Source organism: Amphibalanus amphitrite, unplaced genomic scaffold (assembly GCF_019059575.1).
Source record: "Amphibalanus amphitrite isolate SeventyFive unplaced genomic scaffold, NRLGWU_Aamphi_draft 000267F_arrow, whole genome shotgun sequence".
Lineage (NCBI taxonomy): Eukaryota > Metazoa > Arthropoda > Thecostraca > Balanomorpha > Balanidae > Amphibalanus > Amphibalanus amphitrite.
Window position 1 is genome coordinate 367,517 of NW_024881762.1, and position 19,887 is coordinate 387,403.

Genomic DNA, 19,887 nt, shown 5'->3' on the forward strand with positions numbered 1-19,887 from the left:
ACACCATCTGTATGGGCCCTCGAACAGAACCACCACAATTGAAACAAAAGCGCCAAAAAACTGGAATGTTTGTTTTTTTCGCTCGGGAAAGATATATACGCAGTTCGTAAGCGGCGCAGGTGTTTCAATTGACGTCTTCGGGGTCTAGGGGGTTTAGGGTAAAAAAACCGATTTTACCCGTGATAATTTTTGATCAAAGCATGCAAATTATTACAATTTTTGTGTTTTTTTGGCGTCTTTATTTGTCTCAGTGCTTGAATTTGTAGGTTAGTTGCCGTGGGTGCGCTGGGCTTAATTGATGTAGTGGTTTGGGTTGTTATTTTTGGGTAGGTAAGTTATCCATTTTGTTATGGGCCCTGTTTCACGGCCACTGCCACACGCTGCCAGCGCATTCTACAAGCTGATATTGCAGATTGAGGTTATTTTAGAGATACAAGTTTTTGATGTCTCTATGGAAACCCAATTTGACACGTGTGCTGGCGGAGCGCTGGCAGGGACTGTGATACTGAAACAGGCACTGGCGGTCCCAGGGGGGGGGGGCACGGGGCCATGGCCCCCCCTTTGGTGCTGAAAGGTGGGGCCATACTATCTTTTGGCCCCACCTTTCAGATCGAACAAAAGTCCTAGAAAAGCTTTTTGTATGTTTCATTTTCTTTCTTGCGCCATCAAAGGACGTAAATTTCACTCATGAGTGGGCTCAGTTTCGTATTCTGTCAATTTGGCGGTCAGCGTCGCTGGCACCCGTTCACGAGTATGGCCGCATCTTACATGGAATATCAGCGTGGGTTTACTTGAGGCTCTCGTAGGCCCAGCAATGGCTGGCGTGAGACCTCTTCGGCAGTGGCGGGTGGGCCCTGCCAAAGGAGCGTGGCTCTAAGACACTAAAGTAAGACCTCATGGGCTGGTGCTGTGCACCTCAGAAGCCCGGTGGTGACGCCGTATGCCGGCTTGGTTTCTTAACCCTCGCCGGCCGAGGGGGGGGGGCGGGTGCCGCCGCCCCCCCCTTAGGGTTTTTTTTGCGATAGCTCCGAACACGCTGGCGATAGAGAGCTGAACCTTGGCATACCTGACCTTTGATCCAAGCCGGATCTTTTGACACCAACCGCATTTTTGGGTCAGGTCAGGTCAGGTCAGGTCACTGACCTATGACGCCATAAGTGAACCTCTACAGTCTACACGGTCTTCAGATGTCGCAACTTCGCAACGCCCTCACTGCCAGAGGAGATGTCACAGGGAAATGAAACTTGCAGGATCTAGTATCCATTATGAGTCCCACAACTTGTATAGCTCGGATTTTTCCTAAAGGTCATATGAGGTCAGGTCATTTTCGTGACCTCACCATTATAAGTCAATGGGGAAAAATGAAAACTGCTATTCTGGCGCCGGGAACGATCTCCAACTATCTCAAGCACACAGAATCGTGATTTGATCAAGGTTAGATGCGTCACTTTTGCAATGTTGACCTTGCGTGACGTCATCAAGGTCATATTAGTTTTTCGTCAATAACTCTTGATCAAATTGAGCTAGCGAGTCGGGAAAGCCACCAATGGACTCAGGAAGGCCTGCCGAATCGAATGATATGCGACATGACCTCTTTCGACCAACTTCGTGACCTGGGGGTGCTGACCTGACCTTGACCTGAGGTCAACACCCCAAGTTGACCTGACCCGCACAAAAAGTATATCATTCGACGCCCCTGAGCGAGGCGAACACGATGCTGCCAACATCGGCGCTCTGCGGCCGTTTTTTGCGAAGTTATTCACCAAAAACTGAACCGTACCTTGGGGCACTTGACCTGACCTCAGAGGTCACCGGTTGACCTAGGACCTTAAAATCGAGTACCAATCTCTGCGTCTCGTAACGGCGCACACGCTCGTTTTTTTCCGCGACGCGCTATCTCCACCAGGGGCGAAACGGCGAGGGGGGGGGGTCGTACCCGCCCCCCCCCCCCCTCGGCCGGCGCGTATGTAGAAAACCAATAGGTCCGGCGAGGGTTAAGGATTAGCGTGGGATCTCCGGGGCCTGCATAGAGTTTGCATTACCTAGTATGCAATTTCAGAGGCCTGTATGTAATGTGTACACAGTGGCGGTCGCGGGGGGCATCAGGGCCATGCCCTCCCAAGGCATAAAGGGGGCCATCATATCATTTGCCCCCCCCCCCCCTCAAGCAACCGATGGGCCCCCATAGGTGTATGGGAACCTGGCCCTGATTCGATCGTCACGAGGCTAAAAAAAAAAAAAAACACGCCCACACCGGTCTTTGAGCGTCCAACACTGACCTCTGAGGGAACTTCAGTGGCGGTCAAGCGCCCACGTTGACCGCTAAGAGCCCACATCGACCTCTGAGGCCCCACATTTGACCTATGAGGACCCCTTACCGGCCTCAGGGGCCCCAACCGGCGTCTGAGGGTCTCACACCGGTCTCGAGTGGCCTTATTGCTGCCTCTGGTGTCCCAAGACGAACATTTAGGTGCCAATGAGGGCCCCGCATCGGCTGCTGAAGACCCGATGCTGGCCTCTAAGGGCCTGCATTGGCCTCTGAGGAGGGCTCATCTTGGCCTTTGAGGGCCCTCTGCTGGCCTCTGGGTTCCAACGACGGCTCATTCCGGTCTTTTAGGGCCCCACGCTGACCTCTGAGGGCCCCATGTTGGCCTGTAATGAGTAGGACCCACATAAGCCTCCGAGAGCCCAACTCGGTCTCTGATGGTCTCAAACTACTGGCCTTTGCAGTTTGCAGGCCCTGTACTGGTCTCTGAGGGCCCTAAGCTGGCCTCTAAGTGAAAACATACATGGGTGGGCTTCTGAAGATCACAGGGCTCACGCAGACTCCTGCACAGCCGTACGTTGGTCCTGATCGAGATTACTTTACGTCCTGATGGTCCCGCGCAGATTCCCTCATATTTCGACGTCGGGACCCCATGAGCCGGTGTGGGTCCTGGGGCTGGCAGAGACTGATGAAGTCCTTAGGGCTCAGGGCCAGTCTTTTTAGCAGTAGGACTATAAGGCAGGTTGAGACTTGAGTGAGCCCCAATAGAGCCGTTGCGAGGCCCCGCGCGAGTCGTGCGCGGCCCTCAGATGCCAATTTTGAAAACCAGGAACCTGTGGGGCCGGGGGTCTCCAGAGGTCGGTGTACCTATTCTCTCCCGCCGCCAAACAACTATATGGGTAAATGTCATAGTCTGAAAATGATCTCTGGGTTTCACATGCTTGTTCAAAGCAAGAGGTATCCGTACTTTACCGAATTGTTTTATTGTGGTAAGGTCATGAATCCGCGTGCCCGACCTTCCAGTATATGCTACACCGATCCGTCGCCATGGTGCAGTGGCCCGACCGGTGGAAACACCGTGGGACGGGAAATGGAACTGGTGCTTTTGCCTTAAATTGAGCTTAAAGATTTCACGCAAGAATGAGGTGGATGAAGCATAAGTAATGCCAACTGCGTGGCGCCTCGTGGACGTAAAAAATTAGCCGATCACCCCCCCCCCCCCCGGTGACTGATAAATGTTATGTCCCGCGAGTGTGACTTTGGCCCCCCCTTTTGCGAGCGGCTGCGACCGCCAGTGGAAACAGGGCAATGGACATGACACAATATGTGAGAGACATGATAAGTTTTCATGAGATCATGCATTAAGTTCCCTTGCATTTGGTCAGCACCATTCTTATGATGCGGTTTTTATGTATGTATGTATGTATGTGTTACCATCATGGACCATCCATGTGGGGCATGGCGATTACAGTTCACTTGTGAGCCAATAAGTACAATCAAAGAAGCAAGTAATCTTATATGTTTTCTTTCCACAGTGTTTGAACTGGTGGCTGTAGAAGTGCCGAGATGCCTGGTGGTGGCCGTAGCCAGCCGGTGTCTGTGCACCACGCAGTGGTGGAGAGGCCGGCCCCCGGCTCACTGCAGCAGCCGCACCTGACTGAGGACACCCTGATGAAGATGCCAGTCACTGCCATTGGCATGGATAAGGGTGACCAGCCTGAGACACCTCACCAGCATCTTGGACAGCAGCAGCAACAAATGGCTCTCATGCCAGCCAATGATGCCGTCAGTCTACTGCTGCCGGCTGGCCTCAGCTCCATTTTCTGTCGGTCTGGCCCGCCGTCCGCACCGCCAGTTCCTCAATCCCCGTCGGCGCCGCAGACTCTGGAGGGGCGCAGTCTGCAGCCGTACCCGCGGAACCTGCTTCAGATCGTCAGTGATCGCCGCGGCGCCGTCCCCGTTCCCGCTCCGGCCCCCGACCGTTCCCCGGGCAGGACGGACACGGCGGAGATGGGGCCGACATCAGAACCGAACGGCGCGCCGCACTCCGTAAAAGCGGCGAACGGCGACTCCCACTCCGGTGCCGCTCCCGCCTCAGCCCCGGAATCGGCGACCCCGAAACAGACTAGTCGGGGACAACTGGAGGTCATCGAGGAGTGTATCGTCCCAGCTCTGAGCAGTACCCCGTTGATGTCTACCCCGCCGGCGCCGTCCTCACCGCCGCTGTCTCCTGCGGAAGAGGTGCTGCCCCCGGCGGTCCTCCAGGCTCAGCGAGCGGCGGAGACCGGCTGCAGTCCGGAAACATTCCTCCCGCAACACACGGCGCCGGCTTCTCACAATGTCCACGTGAAATCGGCGGCCCACCACCCGAGCGATTCGGAGGCCCCTCGGGGCGTGCAGGCTGACAGCGGCGCGCGCTCAGACGCCTCCACGGTGACTGCCGAGAGCGGCGCGCCGGACGGCGGAGCTGTGGACGAGGACGATGACCGTCTGTCGGTGGTGTCAGCTGAGTCCAGCTGGTCGGACATCAGCGGCTTTGAGGAGGACCTGTGGAGACTCCGCAGCGTGCTGCGAGACCCCACCGCGCCGGTGGAGGCCGGAGGTCCGGTCCCGGGTCCGCGCCGACCAGCGCCGGCTGTCTCCGACCGAGTGGTGGCGTCCGAGGAGCAGCAGCAGCTGCAGCTGCAGGTGCACCGGCTGCAGCTGCAGCTGCAGCACGCCAGCCAGGAGCGGCAGCTGTACCGGCAGCAGCTGGAGGCGCTGCAGGGTCAGCTGAGCGGCGGCGGACAGCGGCAGCAACTCGAGGTGCAGCGGCAGAAGGCGCGACTCGAGGGTGTGCTGGAGATGACGCGCGCTGAGCTCGAGGAGGTGGGCGCTGAGCGCGCCGAGCTGCGCCACACCGTCAGCCGCCAGCAGCTCGAGCTGCGCGCCGCCGCCGCCGGCTCGCTGCGCACCGAGCGGGACGCGCTGGCCGCCGAGGCCGGCCTGCTGCGTGTGCGCGCGCGAGAGCTGGACGCGCAGCTGGCGGAGGCGGCTGGGAAGCTGGAGACGCGTGCCATCGAGCTGGACGCCGCGCGGGACGAGCTGAAGCGGAGCGAGTCGGCGGCGGCTGCCGAGCGGACGGCGCTGGAGGCGGCGCGGCGCGAGCTGGAGAGCCGGGACGCCACCGTGTCGGCGCTGAAGGCCAAGGTGGCTGAACTGGTGGTGGACGCGCAGCGCCAGCTGCAGGCCAAACTGCGCGCCGAGGGCTCGGTCCAGTCGGCCAACGAGGAGCTCGAGCAGCGGCAGCGCTCCCGCGACTGGTACCGCGCCCAGCTGAAGGCCTCGCAGGAGGCGCGGCTGCAGCAGCAGCAGCAGCTGCTGGCCGCCCAGCAGGAGGTGATCGCGCAGCAGCACGCCGGCGAGCGGCTGCGCGGCGAGCTGACGCTGGCGCGCCAGGCGGCGGCCGGAGCGCAGGCGCGCGCAGTCCGCGAGAAGGAGACTCTGCTGCGCCACCTGGAGAACATTCAGGCCGACATGCTGCAGCGCGAGGCCTTCTTCCAGACGGTGTCGGGCAGCCGGGCGGAGCCGGCGCCCGCCGCCGCCACCGCCGCTGTCCGGGAGCGGGATGAGGCCGTGGGCCGGACGCGCGCCCTGGAGCTGACCATAGCTGAGCTGGAGCAGCGCCTGGAGCGGGGTGCTGAGGAGCTGTCCACCGCTGCCGCCGCCCACAAACAGCTGGAGGAGGACGGTCAGAAGACCAGGTTCGCGCTGGCCGCTGCGCATGAGAAGCTCTCGCAGCAGACGGTTCAGTGCGAGCAGCTGCAGCAGCGCTGTCTGGAGGGCGGCCAGATGCTGGACCAGCTGCGCGCGCAGGCCAAGGAGGCCGCCGCCGCCAAACAGACACTTAAAGAGGAGAAGACGCGCCTGGAGGTGGCGCTGGCCTCCGCCAACCAGGAGAAACGGGACGTGGATGAGGCGGCGCGCGGCCTCACCAACGAGCTGAAGAAGGTCTCGGCTAGTTTCTACAAATTGAAAAACGACGTTGCCACAAAGGATAAACAAATCGCGGAACTGAAGGCATCTCTCAGCGGCCGAGAGAGCGAACTCCGAACTGCCAACGATAAACTGCAGGAGACCAGTAAACTGAAACTGCAAACGGAACAGATGACGGACAAAATGAACATCTTTGGCACCATGAACGAGCAGAACAAACAGCTGATGGTGCAGAACCACGAGCTGCGCTACAAGGTGCAACAGCTGACGCAGGACCGCAGCGTGCTCGAGCAGGGCCGTCAGAAGCTGGAGGAGGTGGTGCGTGGGCTGCAGCAGCAGGCCAATGAGGCGGCGCAGCAGCACGCGGCCGCCGCCGAGACGGTGAAACAGCGGGACGCCAGGATCCGAGAGCTGGAGGAACAACAGGAGAAGGCGCAGCACGAGCTGGCCGTGGTCAAGACGTATGCCAAGAGTCTGCACCGCGAGTCCAGCCAGCAGGAGGAGGAGAAGGGCTCGATTAAATCCCCAGAGGCCGTTACTGCTGAGGTCGCGTCTCCATCTGAGGAAAGTCCGACTCCGGGGACGGCCGATCAGAGCAGCAAGCAACAGCAGTCGGCGGAGTCTGCCGAGCTCGAGTCGCTGCGCCGCCAGCTCAGTCTGCTCGCCCTGGAGAACCGGGAGCTGGAGCGGCGACTGCAGGAGGCCGAGGCTGCTCCGCGGCTCCGACAGGAGCACGCGGCGCTGGCGGCGCGCGTGGCCGACCTCAGCGACCAGCTGCAGCGCGCCCGAGCCGCCGACTCTGCGCAGTGCCGCCAGCTGCAGGAGCAGCTGCAGCTCAGCCAGACGCGGAACCGGCAGCTGCAGCAGCAGCTGGCCGCCGCCGGTCGGCCGGAGGGTGTGCCCGCGCCGCCCACCTCCCCTCCGGCGGCCGGCGGGGGCGCGCTGGCCGACCAGCTGGCCGCCGCCCAGGCCGCCTACAAGGAGCGACACCGCTGCTACCAGTCCAACATCCGCGTCCTCACCCGCAAACTGCGCGAGTACATGCGCGCGCTGAAGACGGCCGAGCGGGAGCTGGCGGAGCGCCGCGCCGCCGCTGCGCCGGTGCCGGCCGAGGCGGGTCTGGCGGCTGTGGAGCGGGAGGAGGCGGCCGCGCAGCTGCGGCGCGAGCTGGAGACGGCGCGACGGGAGACGCAGCGGGCCGAACAGGAGGCGGAGCAGCTGCGCGGAGCGGCAGCCGACGCCCAGCTGCTGCAGCTGGAACTGGAAAAGGAGCGCGGCAGACTCGAGGGTGAGATGACAAAGTGTTTCATTCTCTCGGTTGGTGGGAGAACAGGGTGAGGGAGACTTTTTTGTTTATCTTCCAAGCTTTCTACGGTTTTCACGATTGAGATGGTCCAATGCATGTGTTTATTTGTGCCTTTGTTCTATATCGGTTTGCTGAAACTCCGTAATCCACAATATTTTTTATCCGGTCTTTTTAATGAAAGTAGGCACTTATTTCGTATATTGGAATATTATTCGTAAACTATACGCGTTCTGCGCGTCAGCATCAACCGCCCCCGGGACGTTGAGTTGGCATCTGATTGTATTACCGTGCTTGACTGACACCATGTCTCTGCGTTCTGGCAGGCATGGCCCAGTCGTACACGGCACTGCAGGCTCGCGCCGCGGAGCTGGAGGCGCTGCTGGCCGGAGCTGAGGAGCAGCGTCAGACGGAGCGCCAGCAGACGCCGCAGCAGCAGCAGCACCGGCTGCAGGAGCAGCTGGAGCTGGCCGAGCAGCGGCTGCAGCAGGAGCAGCTCGAGGGCCGGGAGCTGCGCAGACAGGTGAGAGAGATTTAACAGGGAGCTGCGCAGACAGGTGGGACGACTAAACAGGGAGCTGCGCAGACAGGTGAGGGAGATTAGACGGGGAGCTGCGCAGACAGGTGAGGGAGATTAGACGGGGAGCTACACAGATAGGTGGGAAGAGCTGCTAAAGGTGTCGGTTGCCGATGAAGTGAATGTTAAACGAACCAGGTAGATAAGGGAGAGTAATGGGGGTTAATGGGATGGGCAAATTTTGATAGTGGATCTGGCATTTGAAAAGCGGACGCGTATTGTTCTCTCGCCTACTCGTTTGTATATTACCCTCCGTCTGACGACCTGACGGTCTTTCTGTCTGGACAGTTGTTCGCCGAGCGCCGGGAGGTTTCCGGTCTCCGGCGGGACCTGGTCAGTCTCCAGGCCGGCCTGCAGACCGCTGAGGACCTGGCTGCCAGTCGTCAGACCCAGATCACTGAGCGGCAGGCGGCTCTGGAGGCCGCTCAGCGGGACCTGGCCGCCGCGGCCGGCCAGCTGACCGAGCTGAAGGCGGCGTGTGATAGCAGTCAGAGGCAGACGGCCGAGCTGCGGCGGCAGGCGGAGCAGAGCGCCGCCAACGACCCCGTGTTGGCCCAGCAGATCAAGGTAGGCGAGTGGGGGGGGGGGGGGGGGGGTGAAAACGTAATGGCTTGTGTTCTGGTGCCTGGAGGTGGGCATGGAATGGAATGGCATACGTTAGGAGTTGTAATTAGCTCAGCTGTGGCAGTGTCTGGAGTGGTAGTTATCTACTTTGTATCCACTTTGTTCGTGTGATATCGGTTTGTCTTTATCCGTTGCACCTCCAGACCCATCATGTTTTAACATCCCTCCCCCTCCGTCACAGACCCTGAGCGGCCACCTGCGGCAGAAGGGTGCCGAGCTGACCGGTCTCCGGGAGCAGGCGGCGCTGGTCGAGCAGCGCCACGAGACGGAGCTGCAGGGACTGCGCAGCTCCCTGCAGGCGGCTGGAGACGAGCTGCGCCAGCTCAGCGCAGCTCTGGACGCCACGCGCGAGGAGAAGTTCGCGCTGCAGGCGCAGGTCACCGAGCTGAGGGCCGCCCTGCAGACCAGCAGCACGCAGGTCAAGGTCAGTAGAAAACGGGCAGCACCCAGGTCAAGGTGAAACATCGAGATTCGGGACCAACTGCCGCGGGTAGCATTTTCCAATGACTGACAGTCGTTTAACCGAACCAGTCGCTTGTTGGATGTTGTGTGCTCATACGACTCCAGCGATCAGCTGACTCCCCCTGCCCTCAGGCTCTGAGCGGCGAGGTAGTCGAGCTGCAGCGCTCGGCCCGGCTGCCCCAGCTGCCGGCTCCGTCGCCGGTGGATGAGGAGCACATCGGCCGCCTGCTGGCTCAGAGCGCGGGCAGTGCCGAGCCCCGGCCGCTGCACCATCTGCAGGCGTGCCTGAGGTCTCTCAAACAGGAGATGACGGCCCTGCAGAGTCAGATCGGCCGAGGGGACAGCAGGAGCACAGGGTGAGTACCCCGGGACTGGGTGGGAGGGAGAGAGTGTAGTTTGGCAGTCAGGTAGGGGAATTTTTTTGTTTCTGGTTGATCACTTAGAACGCCGTTTTGCAGTCTGAGTATCAGTAAAGTGCGGATAATGAGTGTATTCAGAGTAGTCGATCTGTATACTGACCATGGAAAGGACTTAACCCTCGCCCGTATAGGGGGGGTCGAACGGACCCCCCATGGTTTTTCGCGAATAACTCGCGTAAAAAGCGGCCGATCGCGACGAAACTTTCAGTACACTCGTGTTCATCAATTTCACACCTACCCTGAAAATTTCATGACCCTGACCCAAATGACCTTTGACCTGTGACCTATTTTTCGAGACCATGTTTGGCTGGAATCGCGATTCGGCGTATGTCGGCTCGCATTAGCCGCGCGTTTGCAGTCTTTTCGTGGTTTCAAGCGTTCAAACATGTGATATGATGTTGCTCCCATGCATTAGGGTGGATGTCAAGGTCACCTGAAGGTCAGGTCAGGTCATTGACCTTTGATGACCTCGGTTCACTTTTTCGAGCTTTACATGTTTCTAGGCCAGTTTTTGGAGCTGAATTCGAATTTAGCAACCATATGAACATTTACGAAGTAGTTTTGGTGCCTTCGTAACATGTTACGAAGCTGTCAGAGGCGGTTGCCACCTACTACGAATACCCTTACTGGTTGACCTGACCTGACCTGACCCGACCTGGCCTAAATACACGAAGACATCATCTGTGATCAAAACTAATATGATATTCGTGATCAGCACCCCGAAAAACCCTATAGAAGCCACACTTTACGACGTTCTAACAGGTCCCGATTTTCCCGCTTTTGGGGGTCATTGACCTGACCTGCAAGGTCAACCAATGACCTAGGACCTTAAAATTGGGTATCATCGGCTTCCTCTCGTCACGGGCAACACGCTCGTTTTTTCCGCGAAGCTCTAGCTCGATCAGGGGCGAAACGGCAAGGGGGGGTCCAACGGACCCCCCCCCCCCCCTTATACGTTCGCGGCTGGAAAAACACCAATACGGGCGAGGGTTAAATCAGTTCGTTATTCCGAGCCCCTGTCGTTCCGGACTGTCTGAGGTAGTGGCCCGGTGAGGGCCGACTGCACGGGTCATTCGGCGCTGCTGCAGCCGATCCGTGACGGTCAGCCCGGTGCGTGGGCGGTCTTCCCGGCCGGCCGGCCGGCGGGCCAGTCACCGCCGGGAACCCCCGAACTCATAGAGGGGAGGGGAGAGGGCTGGACCGTCCAGCCGAGGGTCGGTGCAGAGAGCCGGAACAGACCGAGTCCGGGCGGGGCCGAACACTGTCCCGTAGTCGCTAGCCGCTCCTGGGTTCTCCGCCGGGTGGATATCCGCAGCTTTTTCCAGGTGTCAGGCATCGTGATGTTTGCACAGCTGGTTTTACCCATATCCCCCTGTCATTTATTCACCATGACTGAAAGTTCCCCACTCGTACATGCGTAGGTAACCCCCTGCTCTCCTAACTCAGCAGTAACTAAGAGCCCTGTTTCACCGGTGATAGCAGCACGCTACTATCAAATTGCGCGAGCTGACGTAATGTGATGAGGTCACACTAATGACTGAACAGAGTTGCTGTCTCGTTGAATGCGTTTGATAACATTTGTTTGATCGCACGGCCGTGAAGATGTTAGCAGCAATATTTGATGAGATCACACAGTTTGACGACGCCATGGTTTGTTGATGTTTCCATGGAAACCCAATTTGACACGTGTGATAGCAGCGTGCTGCTATCACCGGTGAAACAGGGCCCAGATGTACTGCCGGTCATTTCCCGGTTACCCCATTCCCTCATCCCCACCGTGATCAGTATGCCGGTCTTACGGTCTGCACGGCCGGCCGGACGGTCGGTCGGTCGGTCGGTCGGCAGTGTGTGTGCGCCGGAGCTGCTGCGTCATAGCTGACGTCACGCCCTGACACGGACCGCTCCGTGTGCTGAGAACACACACAGCTCCGTCCAGTATACACAGCGCTGTGCAGTGTCCACATCCTGGCGCAGTCAGAGCCTGACTGCACCGGCCAGTCCGGCCACAGCCCAGTGACCGGCGCTGGTTTCAGTCCTTCATATCCGGATAGCGGCAAGGAGCTGGTGTTGGGAAGGGATAGCCGATTTCCGGCTTGGAGCTAGTTTAAATCTAGTAGAGTTACCGACTCCATTCTTATGATTAATTTAAGGCATTGCACTCGATTTTCTCTTTTGAAGCAGACAGTCTCTGATGTCTGTATGTATTGCCGTCTCACAGGACCGTCCAGGCGACTTCAATGGTCGACAACTATCCGCCAGTGAATGCTACCAGTCCGACACAGCACACCCAGGCGAGCACTAACGGGAATGTATCACCGGAGCACAGCATGGAGCACACGGTGCCGTCATCTGGACACTCAGTACCAACACCAGGACACTCGGTGGTATCATCGGCAACAGCGTCACCGGGACACTCAGTGACGTCACCAACACACTCAGTGACGTCACCAGAATACTCAGTGACGTCATCCGAGCAAAATTCAGCGTCACCGGAACACAGCGTATCGCCACTAGTCCACCCGATCGCGTCACTGGAGCACACAGTAACACCACCAGAGTATTTCATATCTTCATCGGAACACAACGTACCTCCGGTGGCAGAAGCCTCGTCACCGAATATCACTCCAGCATCGCTTCCACCTTCATCGCCGTCAGCACCTTCGTCTCCGGAGCGAACTATCCCCAGCTCTGACGGCGTTTCCAACGGCGGCTGGCGTCCCGTCGCCGACGGAGATGCCGCCGCGGCCGTGGACCGATTCCTGGAGACGACCAAACTGCCGGAGCCCAGAGCCGGCGCGGGAGGAGGCGCCCCGAACGGGCCGCTAACTGAGGATAGTCTGAGACTGAGGTCCTACTTTACGGAGGCGGGTGGCGAGCGGCCCCCGGTCGCGGCTGCGGCCCTCCCGACACGATCCGAGAAGGAGACGGACGTGTGAGCGTGCCCGGTGGCTGATAGAAGGGCCAGAGGAGCTCGGGACCGGAGGTCGTTACGCCCTTGGTTAGCAGAAGAGTTAGAGGATCGTGTGGGTCCACGTTAGGTCTGTGATCTAGCTGACAGGGTCCCGAGTCTCGCTCAGAGTATTGTAGCAGCTGCTGCTGTATTTAACGCCAGTTTAGCGCACAGTTGGGCTCATGGACGGCTGTCTGTGCTGAATTAGCTCAGCGGGGTGCTGAAGTATTATTCCGCTGAGTCGGTGCTTTTCTCAGCCGCCGGTGCGTCCGGGCTTTATTTCCAGCTTTACTAGGATGGTTGTGGGCCAACGAATTCGCTGCTGATATTGAAGTATTTAGCCTTATATGCAAGTGCATTGTGTGTAGGCACTGTTCCAGCAGGCTGCTGATTGCTGGACCGCTAGTTTGTGTGTGCGCGGGGTCCAGTGTTTATCCAGGGGCCCGTGCCGTCTCGGCCGTTTGGTGCGGGCCGGCGGGCGGCACGGACGGCCGTGGGTGACCCGTGACATGACCTGGGGTCAGCGCGTGCTGTGTGGGGCCGGTGGTGGGGGCGCTCTATTACGGTGGCTGGCCCGTCGCTTCGTCTCAGGTGGATATTTATGGCTTTGGAGTGGGGAGTGTGCCTTGCGTTATTTTAGTGATCCGCTTGTGATTTGATCAAATCGCCTTATTTTTAAATAGCTTATTTTATAAATAAGATTAGTGTGTTATCTGAGTTGTTTTTATTTATACCACACGATATATTATATATTATCACTTGTTAAATTAGTGCAAGTCAATCGGACTTCCATTATTCCTTTGGTGATAGAGATTGGCTTCCGCGATCATATGCACAAGGGGACCCGGCGAGTAGGTTGGCGGGTTTGCGGTGTTAAATTCAGCATAATCTGGCGGCTCTGAGGGCCGGCTTTGAGCATTGTGCAATGGCAGCGCTGAGTTGTTACGCTGTTAGCTGAGGTTGTTTTACTGCTGTGGCAAATATACGCATATAGTTTGAGCTCTGAACCGTCTTTTCAGATTGAATCGGTCGCGTATTCTTTGAGCCGTCGTTACCACAGTGTGATTAAAATCAGCTTGGAATATTGTGATTGTTAATCTTCGATAGACACGGCCATGCTTTCGGGATGGATCAATGCCCGCCCGGCCGACCAGTTCCATGGTTGCAGTTTGCAGATTACCAAACCAACCGATAGGCACCTTTCACTGCGGGGTCCGATCGGAGGGTCGCTGGCTGACAGAGACTGAACAGGCGACTGGTCGCCGGTCACGGGCCGACTGCCAGTCTACTGATCTGCCGAGTACCGACTTTCCTGGCCGGGACGGGAGGGTCGCCGGGACGGGAGAGCGACTGGGGTGGGAGGGTCGCCACACTCGACTGACGCCGGGTTTCACTGCTGCTGCAGCAGTCGTCACAGCCAGGATTTTTGTGGATTCTGGGGGCCACGGAATGCTAGAGCCTTGCAATTTGACTTGAGTAACGATAGTAGTACACATAAACACGGCCGGAGTCTAACTAAGCGTGATGTTGTATTTGTGATAACGATGAGTACATACGAGACACTATGCTTCCAGTGCGGGCTGAGAATGTCTGTAAAGGTCGGCGGGAGTTCTACCCGGCTCAGCGCGTCTCTGTGAGGCTGTTAGAATGGATGGACTGTTGGAATCCATCGGGACGGAGGGAGCCCTCTCCGGCAGCACTTCTGCCTCTCTCAGTTCGTCTCTGTGAGACTGTTAGAGGCCAGCGGGACGGAGGGAGCCCTCTCCTCCGGCACCGCTCGCTCCGTCAGGTTGGACAACGTCTCCTTGATGATGGAGGTCAGGGTGAAGGGCCGCGGCGAGCACAGTCCCCTGCGGGCGGAGGGAGGGCACACGGTCAGATAGGGCTGAGGGAGGCGCTCCAACGGGTCCATAGACACAGCTGGCCTATGTAAGTTGACACCGGATTGGGGACGGCGAAGAAATTTTGAGCTTTTCGTTAATCTTCCTGGTATAAACCAGAAGTGGCTTCGCTATCGGCGCCGATTTCGAAAGGTGACTTTCGGGATGGCTGCATCCTTATTTGCTGCGGTTTGTCTAGGAGTGATGTCGAATATCTTCCCTTCCTTCCATCAATTATCCCTCGCCTGACATTCACTATCCTGGGTGATACATCTCATGAGTTCGTCATTTTCGATATATCTCACCTGACGTCGTCTGGGCGATAATATACGTCACGTCACCTGACGTCCTGGACGATACCGTCAGCAGGGCGATATTCTCACCTGACGTCGTCCTGGGCGATGTCCCAGACGAACACGCCCCCCAGTCCGAGCTCCGTGGCCAGTCGGGCCTTCTCTCTGACCATGTGCTCGTCGTCGTATCCGAACCACTGACCGTCGCCGACGGCTGCCGAGCCGAACGGCCGACCCTCGTCCAGCAGCTGTGGAGGGCAAAGGGTGGGGGTTAGCGGTGTCTGGAGCAAAACGGAGCTAGAGAAGGAACAGCTCACGGGCAAGGAGCGGCTGAACTCTGGAGATGCAAGAACAGAGGTGGCCGGAGCCGCGGACACTGGGGCAGTGGCGACGAACTGGTCGGACCGACCTTGAGCTGCATCTTGCTGCTCACTAACGCGAAAGCAAATTGGGTCAGCAACGAGATCATTTCACTTATAGGTCTGTAGGGCAATCTGCTATTACAACAAGGAAGAATTGATATGGCTCAGTGGTGAAGTCCAGTTATGCCATGGAGGATTGCCCGACATGCACCTGACTGTGGTGAGGATTCCCAGCTCTGCCCTTGACCGCGACATTTGTAGATCGGCTTATGGTTACAGTAAACACTAAACACACATCCCCTCTTGATCTAGGGAAAGGCAGGTGTTTTTGAGTGGGGAATCTCACCCTGTCCTGACTGGAGAAGGCAGAAGACTACAATTTCGAACCCTGCCGTAAGGCCCGAGGATTTGCTGGCGGCTATAACTGGATGCAAACTACCGATAAAGACCATTCTGCACACATCCTGACCTGTTGTGACGTCCAGCCGCGTTGTTGTACTTTGGAGCAGATCTCCAGGTAGCTGAGGACGCCCCTCTCCTTGGTGAGCGGTCCGGGCGGCGCCACCCCCTTGGCCTCCAGTGGCGGCGGTCCGACCTCCTCCACCACCCAGCCGCGGCCGTACAGCGGCACTCCCAGCACGATCTGCCGGGCGGAGGCGCCCGCCGAGCGCCACAGACGCACCGCCGTCTCGGCGTCCAGACCGCTGAAGTCGGTGGAGCGCGGCCGCAGCGGCGCGTGGTGGTCGGCGGCGGTCGGCGTCCACCCGCCGTGGAGGTCGTACGCCATGAGCAGGAGCCGGTCGGCCAGCCGCGCCACGGCGCCCATCTCGAATGAAGTGCGGGCCTGGTACGGTCCGGCGGGCACGGCCACACTGAGTCTGTACCGGTGCGGCTCCAGGGCGGCGCGCAGCTCCGCCAGCAGCGCCGTGAAGTCGCGCCGCTGCCGCTGTCCCGTTGGAAACTCCCAGTCCAGGTGGAGGCCGTCGAAGCCGTACATCTCCAGCGCGGCGGCGGCGCTGGCGGCGAACGCGGCGCGCCCGGCGCCGCTGGCGGCCATCGTGGCGTAGTCGGCACTGTGCGAGTCGTTCCAGCCGCCGACGGCGAGCTCGACGCGGAGCTGCGGGTGACGGCGGCGCAGCCCGGTCAGCTGCCGGTAGAAGAGGAGCCGGTCGGGCAGCGAGTGTAGCAGCGTCCAGTGGCGGTCGTCCAGCCGGGCGAAGGCGAACACCAGAGTGGTGCAGAGGGACGGGTCCAGCTGGTCGATGGTGACGCGGCCATCGCCTGTCGGGGAGAGGGACATAGCGTCAGCAATAGCATACTTCGAGGACTTCGGGAACTTCGAAGACTAATTGTCCTATTTTGAAGACTGAGGACTTTTAGAGGTTTTGAGATGAGACATCATTGTCATTATGTAATGCTGCTTAGGTGAGTAGCACGTTCATCTGAAGTAGGGTAGCCTGGGGCAAGACGCCCCAGATAATTTATTTTGCTACATAACTTTTATTCCACATAACCTGGAAGGCCAAATTTGTGCTCAATGCGTTCTTTGGACATTTTACTTTAATTTCCACCCCTCAAATTCATTCACTTATGATCGGACTCCCAGCTAGGAAGTGGTTTGTGAAGCAACTGCAAATAGGGCGTTTTGCCCCAACCCCAGGGCAAAACGCCCCACGGCCTGGGGCAAGAAGCCCCATACTCTAGATTAAAGATTAAACATGCTAGTTGACTAAATCTTATATGAAAGGTCCGTTGGACCTTGTGAGGCATTGCACTGAAGTTAGCACCTTCCATCCTATCAGGTGTTCAGCTACGACACTATTGTATGAGGTTTTTCACCTGCCTCATAAGGCCAAATAATAAATTATTGCAATGCAAATGTTAACAAAATACTTCCTTTGCCATCCAGTTGCTGAGAAAATTACGTACATATAAATGCATAGAAACATAACGTTCGCCAGCTACCGAACGTTAGGAAGTGGGTAGTCCGACCAACACATGAGGTAAAACGCCCCATGGGGCTTTTTTGCCCCGCGACCTACTGGGGCGTTTTACCCCATCACGTAGTTCGGTCAGAGAACAACGCCTTGCACTCCAGGAAGACATAATTTGACACGAACCAACCCGGCATTGTAAGCGTTAGACAATAGTTGTTCAAAATACATAAAAGTCGTTAACCTGATGTGGACGATAAAAGAACGCCATGATGCATAATCTGACAACAAAACATAAAAATCACTCCAAAAACACATTTTTGGCTATATCTCCCTAAAGAGTCATCACAATTTATTTCCAGTCTGCTCATATAATGATCGTATAGTGCACGTTTTATAGAAGAGAGGATGTTTCCCCAGAACCTTGCCAGTTCCGAGAAACATCGGTGAGGCGTTTTACCTCGGCGGGGCGACTTGCCCCGGTCTACCCTACTACATGGGCTGCTACATCAAGTAACAGACTGCTCACTTGACCAGCTTTTAAACATCGCTTCCACGAGTCGTACACTAACATTCATCTCAGCTCTTCTTCCCATATTGTAAGAAACCCAATCCTCACACTCACCTTCCCGGAGCCGTGCCCAGGAGCCGTAGTAGCAGATCAGCTCCGGACCGGCCTCGTCACTCTGTTGGCGGACCTCAGCAGCGGTCAGGGCCAGCTGCGTCACCGCCAGGGCGAGCATTGTCCTCCGGAGCCCGACCATGACGCATAGACTGCTAGGGAGGCGTGGGAGGGACTGTCCGACCCCCTACCTTCGCCAAGAGACGGGCTCGGCCCTAAACCGCTCCGGTCACCGAAAGAGGCTCGAAGCCAGGCACGGTTCGACCCGCTCAAAACACTGAGAAAAACACAGTCCTACTCGCTTCCACCACTGAGAGAAATGTGATTCAACACCGGTCACCGCGAGAGACACGGTCCGCCCGCCGGGGCTGGCGCTCCGGCCGATACTGCACCGGGACTGCAGCGAACGGCGGGCGTCCCTGAGCGCCCGGCCGTGCACTCTGCACTGAGCCGCGGACGGCACTGCCTGCACGCCGCGGCGGCGCCGTGACTGGTCGGGGGCCGGGCCGGTGATCTGTCAGTGTGTGACGGACGGCAGGGGAGGCGGTGACTGTGTGTCCAGCCCGATCAGTGAGTATCCCTGTGACGTACCTGCGCGATGTGTGTGTCGGGAGGGGAAGATTGGAATTTGGTGAGGCTTGTGACTCATGCCGGAAACGGTGTGACTCATGGGTATTTGAGACGGGCGACTGCAGCAGTGTACCGTCGTGGGTGCTTTACTGATTATGCATGCAGTTTTTACTGGTGATTCAATTGTGCTTTAGACATGCCCTGGCTGGAGTGACTTTTCAAGTTATGCATGATTTTACTTAGGCGTAAATCCATTGCATTTAGTCCCAGCTCGAGTAATCCATAGAATACAGGCTGCAGGCCTTGCACGGCTGCAGTTTCGTTATCTAAACATACTTCCGTGTACGATCGGCAGGACGCTGGCAGACGCACTACGTCGGCCTTCCGTGTACGATCGGCAGGGCGCTGGCAGACGCACTACGTCGGCCTTTGACCGTGTAAGTGGGCCATGGTTAAAGCAGCTTTTTGTCACTCTTTCAGAAACACCACGGTTGGCCCTCTGGTCCAATGGCATACCCACTCTGATCTCGTGCAGCCCATGGTCCCTCCAACTCTCCGTGTGTGGCGGCGCCATGGCGGCCGCCGATCAGCCCCTGCCCCGGTCCCGGCCGTCCGTACCTCAGCTAGAGGAGACCGCCCGTGCCTGGCTGGTCGGCCGGCCTGACCCAGCCGCCCTGCTGCCGCCTGACGCTCTGGTGGCCGCCGCCCTCCAACTCCCCTTCATCACTGTCAACCGCGGCCACGAGCCGGCCATCGCCACCCTGGATGACACCGTGGAGCGCGTGGCGTGCCTGCTGCTGGGCAGCCGCCGCCCGCCGGTGCCACTCCGCCCTGCCGAGTCTGTGTCAGCGTCTGCCCGCGCTGGCTGTGCGCCGTGTGCTGCTCTCCGGCAGCAGTCGAGAGTGCAGTCAGGTGCTGCTGATTGATGGAGAGACAAAGTCAGACCTGGATGTGATGTTCGAGCTGGCCGGCGCGGACGTGTGCTGGCCAGGGGAGGCGGAGGTGCCCCCAGACCCTGGCGTCACACGGCTGTGGGTGCGGCCCTCTGAGCAGGAGGGATTCGTACTGCTCGAGTTCGAACAGCACGCAGAGTGCCGGCACCGGGAGCGGCGGCTGTTCTCGGCCGCCGTGGCCCGGGACCTGCTGAGGGCCCACCCGGCGCTGTTCGGCGGCCGGGAGCCGGGGCGGGCCGGGCCGGCGAGCACCACGGCGGTCCGGCCGTACCTGCCGTACCCGTGTGACCTGCTGGTGTGCCTGCCGCTGCGCCGCTGGCCCTCTGAGGAGTACGGCGCGCGGCGCAGGCCGGCTGACTGGCCGCCGCCCGGTCTGGTGCGGGCCCTCTGCGCCACACCCGCTCTGCTGGTACCGGTCGGCTGCACCCCTCAGGAGGAACACCAGTGGCGGCTCTCCTTCTCCCGGCACGAGTACGCCGTCTACCGGGCCCTCACCGACCGCCAGCGCGACTGCTTTGTGCTGCTCAAACACTGCAAGGCGGCGCTGGGAGCGGGAGCCCTGCCAGGGCTCAAGAGCTACTACCTGAAGACGAGTACGCCGAAGACGAGTACGAGTACGCCGTCTACCGGGCCCTCACCGACCGCCAGCGCGACTGCTTTGTGCTGCTCAAACACTGCAAGGCGGCGCTGGGAGCGG

General features: G+C 58.7%; 2 protein-coding genes across 4 annotated transcripts; one reads left to right on the forward strand and one right to left on the reverse strand.

Moving 5' to 3' along the window:
- Positions 1 to 139: 139 nt before the first annotated feature.
- LOC122386922 (golgin subfamily A member 3-like) lies at positions 140 to 13,583 on the forward strand. Of its 3 annotated transcripts, none has more exons than XM_043376668.1 (7): positions 140 to 330; positions 3,802 to 7,529; positions 7,871 to 8,067; positions 8,410 to 8,688; positions 8,927 to 9,169; positions 9,340 to 9,563; positions 11,845 to 13,583. In XM_043376668.1, exons 2-7 carry the CDS (start codon positions 3,833 to 3,835, stop codon positions 12,560 to 12,562), a joined length of 5,358 nt encoding a protein of 1,785 aa, XP_043232603.1. In that variant the 5' UTR covers positions 140 to 330; positions 3,802 to 3,832; the 3' UTR covers positions 12,563 to 13,583. The 3 variants fall into 3 exon arrangements, with proteins under 3 accessions (XP_043232603.1, XP_043232602.1, XP_043232604.1); XM_043376667.1 differs by having other exon boundaries at positions 140 to 326; XM_043376669.1 differs by having other exon boundaries at positions 147 to 266.
- On the reverse strand, positions 11,922 to 18,159 carry LOC122386923 (chitinase-3-like protein 1). The gene is made up of 4 exons (XM_043376670.1): positions 17,671 to 18,159; positions 15,581 to 16,392; positions 14,840 to 14,997; positions 11,922 to 14,426 (listed from the first exon to the last, which is right to left on the reverse strand). Exons 1-4 carry the CDS (start codon positions 17,807 to 17,809, stop codon positions 14,288 to 14,290), a joined length of 1,248 nt encoding a protein of 415 aa, XP_043232605.1. The 5' UTR covers positions 17,810 to 18,159; the 3' UTR covers positions 11,922 to 14,287.
- Between the last annotated feature and the right edge of the window lie 1,728 nt (positions 18,160 to 19,887).